The sequence below is a fragment of the Lytechinus variegatus genome, chromosome 2, assembly GCF_018143015.1.
Source record: "Lytechinus variegatus isolate NC3 chromosome 2, Lvar_3.0, whole genome shotgun sequence".
Classification (NCBI taxonomy): Eukaryota; Metazoa; Echinodermata; class Echinoidea; order Temnopleuroida; family Toxopneustidae; genus Lytechinus; species Lytechinus variegatus.
The window spans coordinates 12508396-12521876 of NC_054741.1; the positions used below are offsets into that span (position 1 = coordinate 12508396).

The window sequence follows — 13481 nt, forward strand, 5'->3', positions numbered from 1 at the left end:
CAAGGTCAAAGGTCATTTAGGGTCAATGAACTTTGGACGAATTGGGATATATGTTGAATTCCCATCATAACTTTGAAAGTTTATGGATCTGATTCATGAAACTTGGACATAATAGTAATCAAGCATCACTGAACATTTTGTGCAAGTTTCAGGTCACATGATCAAGGTCAAAGGTCATTTAGGGTCAATGAACTTTGGCCGAATTGGGGATATCTGTTGAATTCCCATCATAACTTTGAAAGTTTATGGATCTGATTCATGAAACTTGGACATAATAGTAATCAAGCATCACTGAACATTTTGTGCAAGTTTCAGGTCTCATGATTAAGGTCAAAGGTCATTTAGGGTCAATGAACTTTGCCGAATCGGGGGTATCTGTTGAATTACCATCATAACTTTGAAAGTTTATTGGTCTAGTTCGTTAAACTTGGACATTAGAGTAACCAAGTATCACTGAACATCCTGTGCGTGTTTCAGGTCACATGTCCAAGGTCAAAGGTCAATGAACTTTAGCCGAATTGGGTGTATCTGTTGAATTACCATCATAACTTTGAAAGTTTATGGATCTGATTCATGAAACTTGTACATAAGAGTAATCAAGTATCACTGAACATCCTGTTCTAGTTTCAGGTCACATGATCAAGGTCAAAGGTCATGTAAGGTCAATGAACTTTGGCCATGTTGGGGTTTTTTGTTGAATAACCATCATATCTCTGTAAGTTTATTGGTCTAGTTCTTAAAAAGAGGACATAAGAGTAACCATGTATCACTGAACATCTTGTGCGAGTTAGAGTAGTATGCAAAGACAGCACTGCTGCTATATTGAACCGCGTGATGCAGGTGAGACGGCCAGAGGCATTCCACTTGTTATTCTATGATCTTTATTCTCTGCATCTGATATCAGACCAAAGGTATTGATAGTCTAGAGATAATCCCCAAAGTGTGTTTCATTAAGAGTGTGACTTAAAGATATGCATTAAATGCCAATGCATACATTAATGTGCAATCTCATTAACTATATTGTGTGTCCTCTCAGCCATATGATGATCTGAACTAAAAAATGCATTTTATTCTGCATGCAATCAGAAATCTAAGTGCAACTTTTAGTCACACTCAAGTCTTTGTGAAACACCTCCTGATGTATGCAACACTACATAAATTTGGATGTTGATACCAACATCAGGCTGTTGTTAAATTTATGGTGTTTATATCTTGTGCTACATTGACACCAATTGATGCCAAGTCTTTGGAGACTGTTGGAACCACAATACCTGCCAGTTTTTATTACAAAGTTTAGAGATCAATCCATACACTAAAGGAAATCTATATTAATGTAGATAACATAATTCACAAGTCACTAAAACTGCGCAGCACCTTAATATAAAAATTGAATCCAGAACAATTAAGAGTGCTACGTCCTCATCTTCATAGAATAACAATAATGGTGATCATTCATAACCATGGAGATACTGCTGACGAAGATGATCATAATATGGAACGAAAAATTGTTGCTTTTCATCATGAGAATCATTTTTTCCCCAAGATTGAGAATTGATAGGTTTTCATTGTAGGAATTCTAATCATATGCTACTTCCCCCATTTGTTTGAATTGGTCATGTACTAGCTCTAAACATTGTCCACATGGCTATCCTGCGGACATAGTTGTCACGGACACGCTTAATCTAATGGATGATGGATAACATGACAGTTTTAGGGCACCACCCGATCATACTCTTGCAATGACTTCAAGCTGTGAGATGAGATACGACTTTAACCGTTCACACTTTAGAAATGATATTTTGAGTACATAGGTAGGTTTTTTACCATTCAATGCTTGGAAAGTGGTGTTTTACTATCATTTTTCATTTATTTTAAATATGACACTATATTTACCATTCTCAAAACAATTTTTTTTCTAGGATACAATTTTTGTCATTCTCACTTGAGAAGTAATATTTTGTATGTATGATAGAAGCTTTACTATTTTTACTCAAAAATTGACAATTTTTTGAATTTATAGAATTTTAACCATTCTCACTTGAAAAGCGATGTCTTGTTCATACGGTACAATATTACTGTTCTCACTTTTTAAAAAAAGTGATTAAATGTTTGCATGGTTCAATTATAATTTTCTCACTTGATGCATGTCTTTTACATATTGTCTTTTGAAATTGATTAATAAATGAATTTTGGTTAGATTTGGAATATGATTTGACCTTTCAATAATCATTCATGCTTTCTTAGAAGTCATGCAAAAAAAACCTTCTAATATTCAAGTTTTAAACACCAAGATAGGTTAGTGTGAACTCTTTGATTGGATGCATTTATACATGTATTGACTTTATCAGAGAAGTAGGCCAATTGTCTAGCTATACTCCTCACCAAGGGACTGACAAATTGCATTAGGAAATTCTACACATTTTGAAAGTGTTCCTTGATTAAAAAAAGAAAAGTCATATCTTCCAAAAGAAATGGATTTATATATTTTTTTATTTTCCCAAATCGTTGTATCACTGTGACTTTGACCACAAATTATTAGGAAAATAATGCCACTGAACTCTACATGAATAATGTTGTATGCAACAAATTATTCTTTATCTTGTACTTAACAAGAATTGATTCATTTATGTCTAAATCCTCATATCAAAATCAAATGTAGATTAATGTTGTATCTCAATGGAAAAGGGGTTGTTGACTTCTAAGAGCTCTCCTCCAGCTTCTTTGTCTTGAAATCCCCTTTTCAGTTTTGATTTATAAAATAGCTGCCATCTGGTTCAGCATTACCATGCAAGGAATTCATGGAGATTTTGTTTTAGTAGTAGTTAGAGAAAACTGCTGCATTGTCATCTGACTTCATACAAAGCTTGAAATGAGTCTACAATTATTTTCAGGTTTGTGTAAATGATGATAAGTCAGTGACTTCAAATGTTTCATTTTTTTACTACAGGGGGTAGCTCCAGGGCATTTTGATGAAGGAACTTATTTGTGATCTCATTTTCTCTATCAGTTGAAAAATAGGGGTATGACCCAGTGTTTCTTTTTTATACATTTTTCTTCTTTCTTCACTCTTCAATTTTTCTTTTTTTTTTCTTATTCACTGCTTGATCAATGACACCTCCTCTATTTGACACCATGAAAAGGTATACAGTCTGTAGTTGTATAATTGCTCACTTTATTATTTTCTCTATATCTTGGCTCAAACTACATGTATGCATAAGCATAGCGCAATTCTTTACTGGCGTTATAAATGAATTTTTGTTGTTTGGTCATGGTTGTGCATGTCAAAAGGAATTTGTGAGCCGATTCTTGAAGTGAGTGGATTGCAGTCTTGACCTCAAGTCTGTGGCAGATCCAGGAGGGTGGAGGGGCACATCCAGCCTGCCCCCCCCCCTTTGAGAGCCATAATCAAAATTTGTAATGTAAATATGCTGTTCTTACATAAGTTTACCCCCCCCCCCCTCCTCGAAAGCCACAGCATATATTTTTATGGGAATATGTCATACATACAAAAGTAAGCCTAAAGGGCCCTTTCATGGGGGGGGTTGCTTGTCAAATTTTCTTTGGGGATAATGGCCACGGTCTGTAGTGTACCAGACAGATGCTGTTTGGTCTTTGGCTTGGTTGGTAGTTGCATGGCCACACTACTGCTACCTCTTCTTGCCAATATCCATTCACAAAATCATGATGAAGATGAACCCTCCCAGTTTTGACATCTTTCATCATTTCTCATTAAATATGGGAGGAAATGGACACGACCTATTTGACAAGGCATTCATAATGGAGAAAAGATGTGACAGTTGGATGTGGATTGATATCAGAGGCATCGATGATTGAAGGTATCAGCCTCCACAAATGGTCATGACAACTGGCACATTGATTTGAAAATATATATAATCTACAACTGAACTCTAAATTGAATTACATGTTTGTATTTCATATCAACTGGTTGATTGAATAGCAAAAACTTGTTTGAGGCGAGTCTAAATTGAATTTTCTACTGCGTGGCTGGTGTCTTAAAAGGAATTGGGATACAGTTTATGACCCACTTTCAAAGCAAGCAGTTGAAATGATCTTGTTGTAAAAGCAGTAAATCATCAATAAAGATCATGGGACTTCTCCTAAAAAATGCTAATTGTATAAAAAAGGACAGTATTTATAATGATAAATTACCATATGGTATAGCAAATGTGAATATGTAAAATCCCTAGGCTTTTTTATCATGAAGGACGAAAAGCGAGAGAGAAAAAGAGATAGTGTGATATTTATTGTGTTTGGATATTTTTCCTCTTTTAATTTTGCAAATAATGCATGGACATCCTACTGATGAAATAGTGATATCGCTAGTACACTTACATATATGTTTCAAATATGAAGGAATGCTCCAGACAAGAAGAAAAAGATTTTATTACATAAAGTAAGATTACTGAAAATTATTTGATGTAATATAAAGAAAGAACTGAAATATCATCAATGTCAGATGTCAAAGATGAATGGAACTTTCATATTTTCATCTGTTTATTCATAATTTTGTTGCTCTTTTTAATCATGCCATATTGTTTTAGCCAACAGTATTCCTTTATATAGTTTCACCTAAAGAAAATCGATTCTTGGGAGTTGATGTATCCTGACATGGATTGATAAACAATATTGTTAACCTTCGAACTGATTCATTCCCTTATGCTTTACGATATAAACCACCCAGATACAGTTTTCTTTCACTTTTCTAGTAGTATCTTTGTTATATCTTACCTCATTACAGACCCTCCACTGTACTCCTTACGACTGCGTGACGGTGAGAAACCAAGCGAGGGCAGGCTAGAGGTCTTTGTCCATGGCATCTGGGGCACCGTCTGCAAGGATCGGTTCTCCAAGACGGCTGCCTACGTAGCCTGCCGACAACTCGGCTACCCTTTCGCCTTGACCTACCTGCCATCCTCTTCGTTTGGGTCCGGATTCGGTCCAATAATCCTTGACGATGTCCGTTGCAACGGGGATGAGAGGAGACTATGGGATTGCCACCATCGGAGTGCCTGGACACATAACTGCAATAAGAGAACAGAGGTCATTGGGGTACGTTGTAGCATGGAGACTTCTATGCGAGCTGGTGAGTAATGTTTGTTTAGTCATAGAAACTGCTATTTGTAAGGGACCACTATAAATCTTCCAACCATTTAAAAAATTAGTATTTCTTGTGAAAATAGGACAGGAATACAAAATTTTGAAATGGCATTCTCAATATGTATGTGCAGTAGATAACACAGATAATTGTGAAGGCTTGTCCTTTTGAATATTGTCTGATATTACTTTAAAACAATTTAAGAAATATTGTTTACAAAAGTTCTTGAAATTGCTGCCTCATCTGGACAAAGCAAATACCTTAAGAGATTGAAAAGTTGCTCTTTTGTTTTTTTCCACTAATTCCTTGTGCACTTTTTTCTTGAAATCTATGTTCATTTATAATTGTTTCAGTATGCACCTTGAAGGCGTATAAAGCAAAGCAAATACCTGTGAAGAAATATTATGATTTTCCTTTTTCTTGTTGTATTCTTAAATATTTTTGCTATATTGTGGCATTGCAATTAATTGAAAAGATGTCTCTATTAATATTTGTAATATTTTCCAACTACTTTCTCCTAGGTCATGGTGTAAGATTAGTACCTACCAAAGTGGGCCTGGTGGAAATCTTCTATGAAGGCATCTGGTGGAACATCTGTGCAGATCCTCAGTGGGACAAACGAGATGCCCTTGTGGCTTGTAGGCAACGTGGCTACCTGTCTGGGTTGCCACGTCGACAACCATTCTGCCCGTGGAACAAGATCAACTGTCATTCAAAATTTGGTGAATTCAAGTGCATAGGGACGGAAAGTTCCCTGGAGCAGTGTGATTTCTCAACGGAAGATTTTGATAGTCCGTGGACTTGCCAGTATGGCTTTGCGGCTGCAGAGTGCTCGAATATTGAACCCGATGAAGATTGGTGGCTGGCAGATCAGAGCAATTTAACAGATATTCATTTAGCAAATTCCACGCTCATACCGGTCATTAAAAAGAAAAAATTTGCAGGTTGGTATAATCTGTTTGGCACCAATAAAAGAAAAATGCTGCTAGGCTGCTCAACGTTGTATCCTAAATTTTTGAAGTTTTCACTAGAGCTCAGAAAAAGCTTGATTTTAGAGTTATGGCATAAATAACAATCTTTGTTTTGCCTAAAAAGTGTTCTATTCATGAATTAAGAGACTGTTTTCATTGTGATGTTGCCACCATTGCCATATCTCTAAATACAGCTTTTTATGAGCTTCCCTCAAAATATTCACATTTTGAGATTCAAGATTTTAACAGCTCAGTGACAAAAGGTAGTATTGTTACATAATATCCATTGACTTCCCTGATTTTTTAACTCGGAACAATGGCAGTTTCAGGATTTACAAAGTGGGGGCATTTTTTCTGAAGAAGGAAAATTGACAAGTAAAATCAAAGAAAGAAAAGGAATAGGTCATCACCCTTTCAACCAAGGAATGCACCTGTACCCACCACCCTCCTGGATCCTCCTGGTAGGTGTTTCTTAAAGCTGTTTGTAAGCTTCAAAGAACTTAACAAATAACTGGTGATCCTTCCTCATGCAATCATCATCAATGAAAATTTGGTGTACATCATTTACCACAAGATACTATCATTAGCCGTTCGTTGCTGGTAACTTATGAACAGCTTTATAATTCACCCACTGGGATACATTGCTATTATTCGGAATGTGTTGCTATTATTGATCATGTATTATTGATCTTGTTTTCTTTCAGAGGCTGATGTAAGGTTAGCAGGGTCAGATGATGACCATCAAGGTCGCGTTGAGATCTACCATTACCATGACTGGTATACAATCTGCGATGACCAGTGGGATATCAAAGATGCAAGGGTAAGTTGGTACACCCTTGTAAGGTACCTTGAGCTTCAGGGGGGGGCAATCATGTATAATGTATAATCAGGACGTGCAGGTTTGATGATACCCTTTTTTAAACCGCTCAGTGAACCACAAGCCTCCTCTGCATTACCCAAACAACCTTACAGAAGACCCATCACAGAGCTGCCAAGTAGTATGATTTTTCCGTATTTCATACGGAAATCAATTTAGAGTACGGAAGTACGCTTTTTCATGATAAAATACGGGAAAAAACAAATTTAAGGTATTGTTCGCCCCACTAAGCATCCGGGAGCTTTCGGGCGGAGATGAAAGAATGGCATCCAAGATGGCAACTTAAGTTGACCAACGAATGGATCGAAGATGACAATGTTTCGATCATCATTTGAAAGGAATTAGCAGTAACTGCGGTCTAAGGTACGATATTTCAGAATTTCATACATTTTCCAGTAAATATGGATGCAATTTCTTTTTCATAATGTGACATTTTATGTACAAAAAACGATCGCAAAATCAGGTTTCCGCCGAATATTAGATCTAACGTTACTGCTAATATGTTGTCTGTACATACGGGCCTCCAAGCTCTTCAGTCTATGTATTGGTGAGTGAGCCAACACAGTTCAGAGGAACAACCAAAATGCAGAGACTGAAGCTTTTGGTCTCATGTGGGGCGCTAATGTAAGAAGTAATCGAACTTTGCCATTATGCATGCATATTTATCTCACACGGTAAAAATACGGATTTTTTTGTCAAAATACTGATTTTGGGGGATAAGAATATTGAAAATGCAAAGTACAACTTGGCAGCTCTGCCATCATAAATCAACAAACACAATTCATTGACAGAGGTACATACCAGCAATCTAGCACAAATGCAGTGCTGCCAAACAATATCAATAAGTTAAGAAGGGTCACTACAAAAATAACGCACTCATATGTATTGCGGTATATAGCACAGATACCTTTCATCAATTTAGTTCTCAAGACCCCATGTTTTCACTCGGCCTGTACAGTTGCCTTGTTTCCATATTTAATATTTTGTTGTAAGTTTCTTAGACCCCATTCCAGGATTCTGTGAGGTGCGCACACCCCCCCCCCCCATCAAAACATTTGAGGCTGGTGAACATCGTACCATGGTGTTTTATTTCATCATCTATCATACCAATTCTCATTTTCATTTTCTTCGTTCTCGCTCTCCTTTCTATCTTCATCTTGCTCTCATTATTTCAGGTGGTGTGTCGTCAGCTGGGATTTCCCGATGCCCTGCGCGCCCTGACCCAAGCCACGACCTTTGGCCCTGGCCTTGTCAACATCCTCCTGGACAACGTGGACTGCAAGGGAGATGAGCCGAACCTCCTGGAGTGTGATCACAATGAACTTCATATCCATGACTGCATTCACAATGAGGATGCAGCGGTCATCTGCAAGGCGGAAGGCACCAGCCTCATCACTGCTGCATCTGATTCCTCAAGCCGTAAGTTTGTTATTGAGAGATATTCCTGATCTTGGTAGAGGGTAAAGGAGAAAGGGGTAGACACCGAAGCACTTGGTTTGATGATATCAAAAAATGTACGGGTCTTGGCTATGAAGAATTTAGAACAAGGGTTAGTAACAGAAGGCAATGGGACGTGCATAGCCTCCAACCCCTTTCAAAGGGATAGCACTAGGTGATGATGATGATGTTCCTCATCTAAGGCTACCAATTCTATTCGGAGATTATTACAGGATGTGACTGCTCAGTGGAAGAGTGCCAGTGTCATCTACAGAATGTCATGGGTTTGATCCTTGGCAAAGTCATACCAAAGAGTTTTTTAGAAACGGGATTTGCCATTTGTGATATTGACTTTCAAGGGTAAGATACAGTCCTAAAATGAGACAATTTTTTTTTATCATGAATAACCAATACTCCAAATCCAAATGTTTTCATTGATTGTCTTTGATAGAAAGTGTTCTCAAGAAATTGATTGCCTTAACCCTGACAGGAGGCCCCCTCCTCGACAATTCGCACAATATTTTTACAGCGCCGCTCACTGAATTATTAATTTCAAGTCTTGCGCATCTTTTGAGACCAATTTTACAACACCCGGGTACACAGTTCTGAAATTACACAACATTTTGTAAGTGCATGTCAGACAAAAAAATTGCTCAAAATGTGATTTCATGTACAAGTCAATGCAAATTGTGTTTTCTACCAAAAATCATGAATGTATGATTATTTTTAGTTGTGTTGGTGTACAAGGATTTATTTTAAGCTGTTTGTGATCTCAAAAAAATCTCTGACAAAGTTCATCGAAAAAAAACAATGAAAAACAAAGGGTAAAAAAAAGAAATTGGAAAAAAACGATATAGTACATTAGAAATTGATCTGATGTCACAATTTTTTTACCTCCACTTGCTAAGAACACCACCAAGAGTTTCAATACCAAAAGTTCGAACATTTGGAGCTTTATTTAGGGAGTCAGAGGAAAAGTATGATTTTGCATACTAATTACACATAAATTTGCAAAATCACTTAATAGCAAATTGCATGAAATAAATTACTATACAATTTTGTAGATCACCGTAAAAGTGGAAATTTTCGCGGTGTGGAAATTTTCGCGTATTTCACGCCAAGATCGGCGAGCGCGAATTTAACCCTATCTTGGCCAGGGTATTTTGGGAGTTCATATGGCCGGGGGGGGGCCTGGAAGGCCCCCCCCCAAGATCTCGGCCGTCAACCGCGCGATTGCGCCGAAAATTGGCACATGGATTGCTTTGGACATAATCTACAAGATTGTATAGTAATTTATTTCATGCGAATCGCTATTAAGTGATTATGCTAATTTATGCATAATTAGTATGCAAAATCATACTTTTTCCTCTAACTCCCTAAATAAAGCTCCAAATGTACTAATTTTTGGTATAGAAACTCTTTGTGATGTTCTTAGCAAGTGTATATGAAAAAAATTGCGATATCAAATCATTTTCTTATCAGGGATGCCACTTTTCCGTATTTATACGGAATTCCGTCTTTTTCCCTGTTGTCCGTCTTATTTCCGTATTTCCGACTTTTCCTGTTTTATGTGTACTAAAAAAAAGTCGGAAAGTCCTCCTTTTTCCCCCTACAACTCTCCCGATTGCGATGCATGTCGATCGACCGAGTGAAAGATATTTCCCCAAATATTTGCTTTTATAATTATAGACGCGTGCACTGCCCACTACGTTCATTGAGTTATGTTTTTTATCAAGGCTTTCCGATTGGAATCCTCAGTATCCTGGCCAATCAATGCGAGCGACAAGTTCCGAACGCACGCACATAGACAAGCGCAAAGCAGCGGCACGAATCGCGATATAATAGCGACTGGTAAATACATCTGTAAAGATGATGACGTCATCCAAGATGGCAACTTGCAAATGACCAACGAAAGCATCGAGGATGACAAAGTTTTGATCATAATTTGAAAGGAATTAGCGGTAACTGCTGTATAATGTACGATGTTTCTGAATTTTATATATTTTCTCGTGATTTTGGATGTGATTGTTTTTTCATAATGTGACAGCTGCATGCTGATACGGTACGTAACCCAGGGAGCTCCGGCCCGCTTCGCTGGCCGGTGCTCCCTGGTATTGGATTAGCTGATTGTCTTTATGTACAGGCCAACAACTCTTCAGTCTGTGTATTGGTGAGTGAGCCAACGCGGTTCAGCGGAGCAACCAAAATACAGAGACTGATTGAGCTTTTACTAGTCTAGCGTTCTATTACTTTAGAAACACACAACTAACTTATTAACTACCATCAGTTTTTTCAAACCTTGGCTTCAATGTCATCGATCACAACAAGGTAAGAAGCCACTTGCCCACCCCCTGAATTTTGAGGTGGGGGATACCCCCCCCAAAAAAAAAATTTTTTTTTTTGTTGCTTGCTGGCTTGTCCAATTTTTTACCTGTGTCCATCCCAAAATTTAAGGTGGACCCCCCCTAAATTTTTGGGCTTCCGCCGCCAATGCCCCAATTCACTGATCTTGGACACTGTCCCTGCCCGCGATAAGTTTCAGTATTTTTGGAGGACACCTAGTGGCATCCCTGTATTATGTATTTTATTGTTTTTTGCAATTTCTTATGTATTTCTTTGTTTTTGACCTTTTGTTTTTCATTGTTTTTTTCTATGAAATTTGTTGGGGATTCTTCTGTGATCATAAAAAGCATTAAATAAATACATTTAGACCAGCAAAACTAAAAATAATCATACATTTATGAATTTTGGTTGAAAACACAATTTGCTTTGACTTTGTACACGAAATCACGTTTTTGAGCAATTTTCGGTCTGACATGCACTTACATAATGTTGCGTAATTTCGGAACCACGTATCAGGGTGACGCAAAGTTGGTCTCAAAAGTTGCGCAAGACTTGAAAGTAAAAAGTCAGCGAGTGGCGCGGTCAAAAAAATTTGCGCGGCAAAAATATAGCGCGATTCGTTGAGGGGGGCCTCCAAGCCCCCCCCCCCGCCTAGATAGGGTTAAAAACACACAAATTTATGCAAAGAAAAATTGCGCTAAATGTTACAAAAGCTCATGATTAGATCAAAACAATGCTGAATTATGCTGCCCTAGAGCTAGAATTATGATCAGAAAATACAATTTCGTTGCTGAAATTTTAATTAAAACCATTCACAGATGGGCAAGAAGGAAGTGACTATAGAGTGTGCAGCGCGAATTTAAAAACCAGCGAATATGTTTTGAAGCCGCCAAGTGCAAAAAATTAATCCCGCGGAAATAACAGCGTTTACAGTATGCCAAAGACTACCTGCGTGCCAATTTTCGGTGGCTAAGAACTCAAGAGGGGGGCCCACGAGGCCCCACCATATGATATCCCAAAATTCCAAATATTTTCACAACTTTGACTGCATCATAAATAAGCTGACATGTTTTTTTTTCTAATATTATCACGTAAAGAAAGTTCTTAAAAAATTGTGCAATATAATTTCATACTCACTGTACTTCCAAGAGTTAACTTGAAAAGTTCATTCTATTAATATTATTTTCCAGAAATTTTGTTTGACTTTGAGGAAAGCATCAAAGTAAAATGTTTGTATAAGTATTTGTATTATGTTCAAACAGTCATTGCATGAAGTTTGATTTAACTTTTATTGTTATTGCACTTTACAGAGCTGCCACCGGGTGCAATCATCGCAATATCCATGATCTCTGCATTTTCTTTTATCATCATTGGTGGTGCCCTACTTCACTATGCCTGTAAATCCTGCGACCGTCGTATCGAGGAAACCTCTTCCCCTCGGACGCGTTCCACCCCCATGGTCGTCATGATGGTACACTCTGCGTCACGCTCTGGCAGGTCTAGCAATGGATTCCCGCACAACTCCCGGCGTTACGACGCCCTCCCCTTCACCATCTGCTCCAGGACCTCCATAGGGAGCAGCACCACCAGTCCCGTATCCAGCCCGGTCTCACAGAATGGAACTATTTGCGAAGAGCTTGAGGCTCTGAGCGGGGGACCGCCTTCTTATGAAATTGTCTTGCGTCACCCAGATGCCTTTGCCCAGATGCTCCAAAGCGCGGAAAATATAGTGCCCCCGCCGCCGTCGTATAATAGATGCATCTCGCAACAATGACGTAAGGTACTCATCTGGTCAATCATTATCATCGTTCTCGCATTAGTCACCTTGCCTTGGATTCCACTTCTCGGCGGATAATGACACTCTAATTTTTTCCATTCCTTTCTTGTGTACCTGTCTTATTGATTGACTTGTTTTGATTTAGTTATATAATTATGCTGCAAGGAGTTGTATATTATTGAGAGTTTAGTGTGTGGTAAACAAATTTCCTGTAAGGCTTATCTGTCACTTTTTGACCTCTTTGACACCAACAGCACTCATGCTTTCTTTGCTGTAAAATGACCACCACTATTCACAACAAAAATAAAGATGAGGGATTTAGTGATCCTCCTATAGTGCAGTTCTTCTTGGATGTTGCACATTTGCTTTCACCCATGGACTTCTGCTCTGTGTTAGATGCACGACTTCTCAACTAGTTCAGACATAGGACCAAGAGGACTTACCCTTACCTAATTTAGGGGCTGTTTCCTGCTGCAAACAGGAACCAGCCAGTCCTTGTTCAACTGAATTTAAAAATTAAATGTACAAAAAATGTAAACTTTTTCTCAGTGGTTTTACAAAAAACATTTGAAACTTCTCATGAGAAAGTGTGGAATTACAGAAATGAGTTCTATGAAGAAGTCAAACATTGATTTGGCATATTTTAATAATAATCCAGGTCACTTGTAAAAAAATGCATTTGGGCAATTCCATAAAATGATCAACCTTTTTGTACATCCGACCACCATTTTTTCAAGTCCTTCTACCACAGCATAAACTGACCAAGTCATGGTCCCTTGAGAACATTACAGAGTGTCAAAAGAACAAGAAAGCAGAGACAGAACACTTCATGAAGGTCCCACATAGAGGGGGTAGGACATACATATTTTATAGAATTGCCCATTTGCAAATAGTTCTAAGTGATTTTATAGCGTAAGACACAACTTTGGTTAAAAGACAGATCATTTGATATCTATGTAT

General features: G+C 37.9%; 1 protein-coding gene across 3 annotated transcripts in view; it reads left to right on the plus strand.

Moving 5' to 3' along the window:
• Positions 1-13055, plus strand: part of LOC121407344 (deleted in malignant brain tumors 1 protein-like) — a 104816-nt gene extending 91761 nt beyond the window's left edge. For all 3 annotated transcript variants that reach the window (XM_041598384.1, XM_041598385.1, XM_041598386.1), the window contains 5 exons: positions 4760-5104; positions 5638-6060; positions 6792-6907; positions 8140-8383; positions 12055-13055. In XM_041598384.1, coding sequence (XP_041454318.1) covers positions 4760-5104; positions 5638-6060; positions 6792-6907; positions 8140-8383; positions 12055-12518 — 1592 coding nt within the window. In that variant the 3' untranslated portion in view covers positions 12519-13055. The remainder of the gene's footprint in view (positions 1-4759; positions 5105-5637; positions 6061-6791; positions 6908-8139; positions 8384-12054) is intronic.
• The last annotated feature ends 426 nt before the right edge of the window (positions 13056-13481 follow it).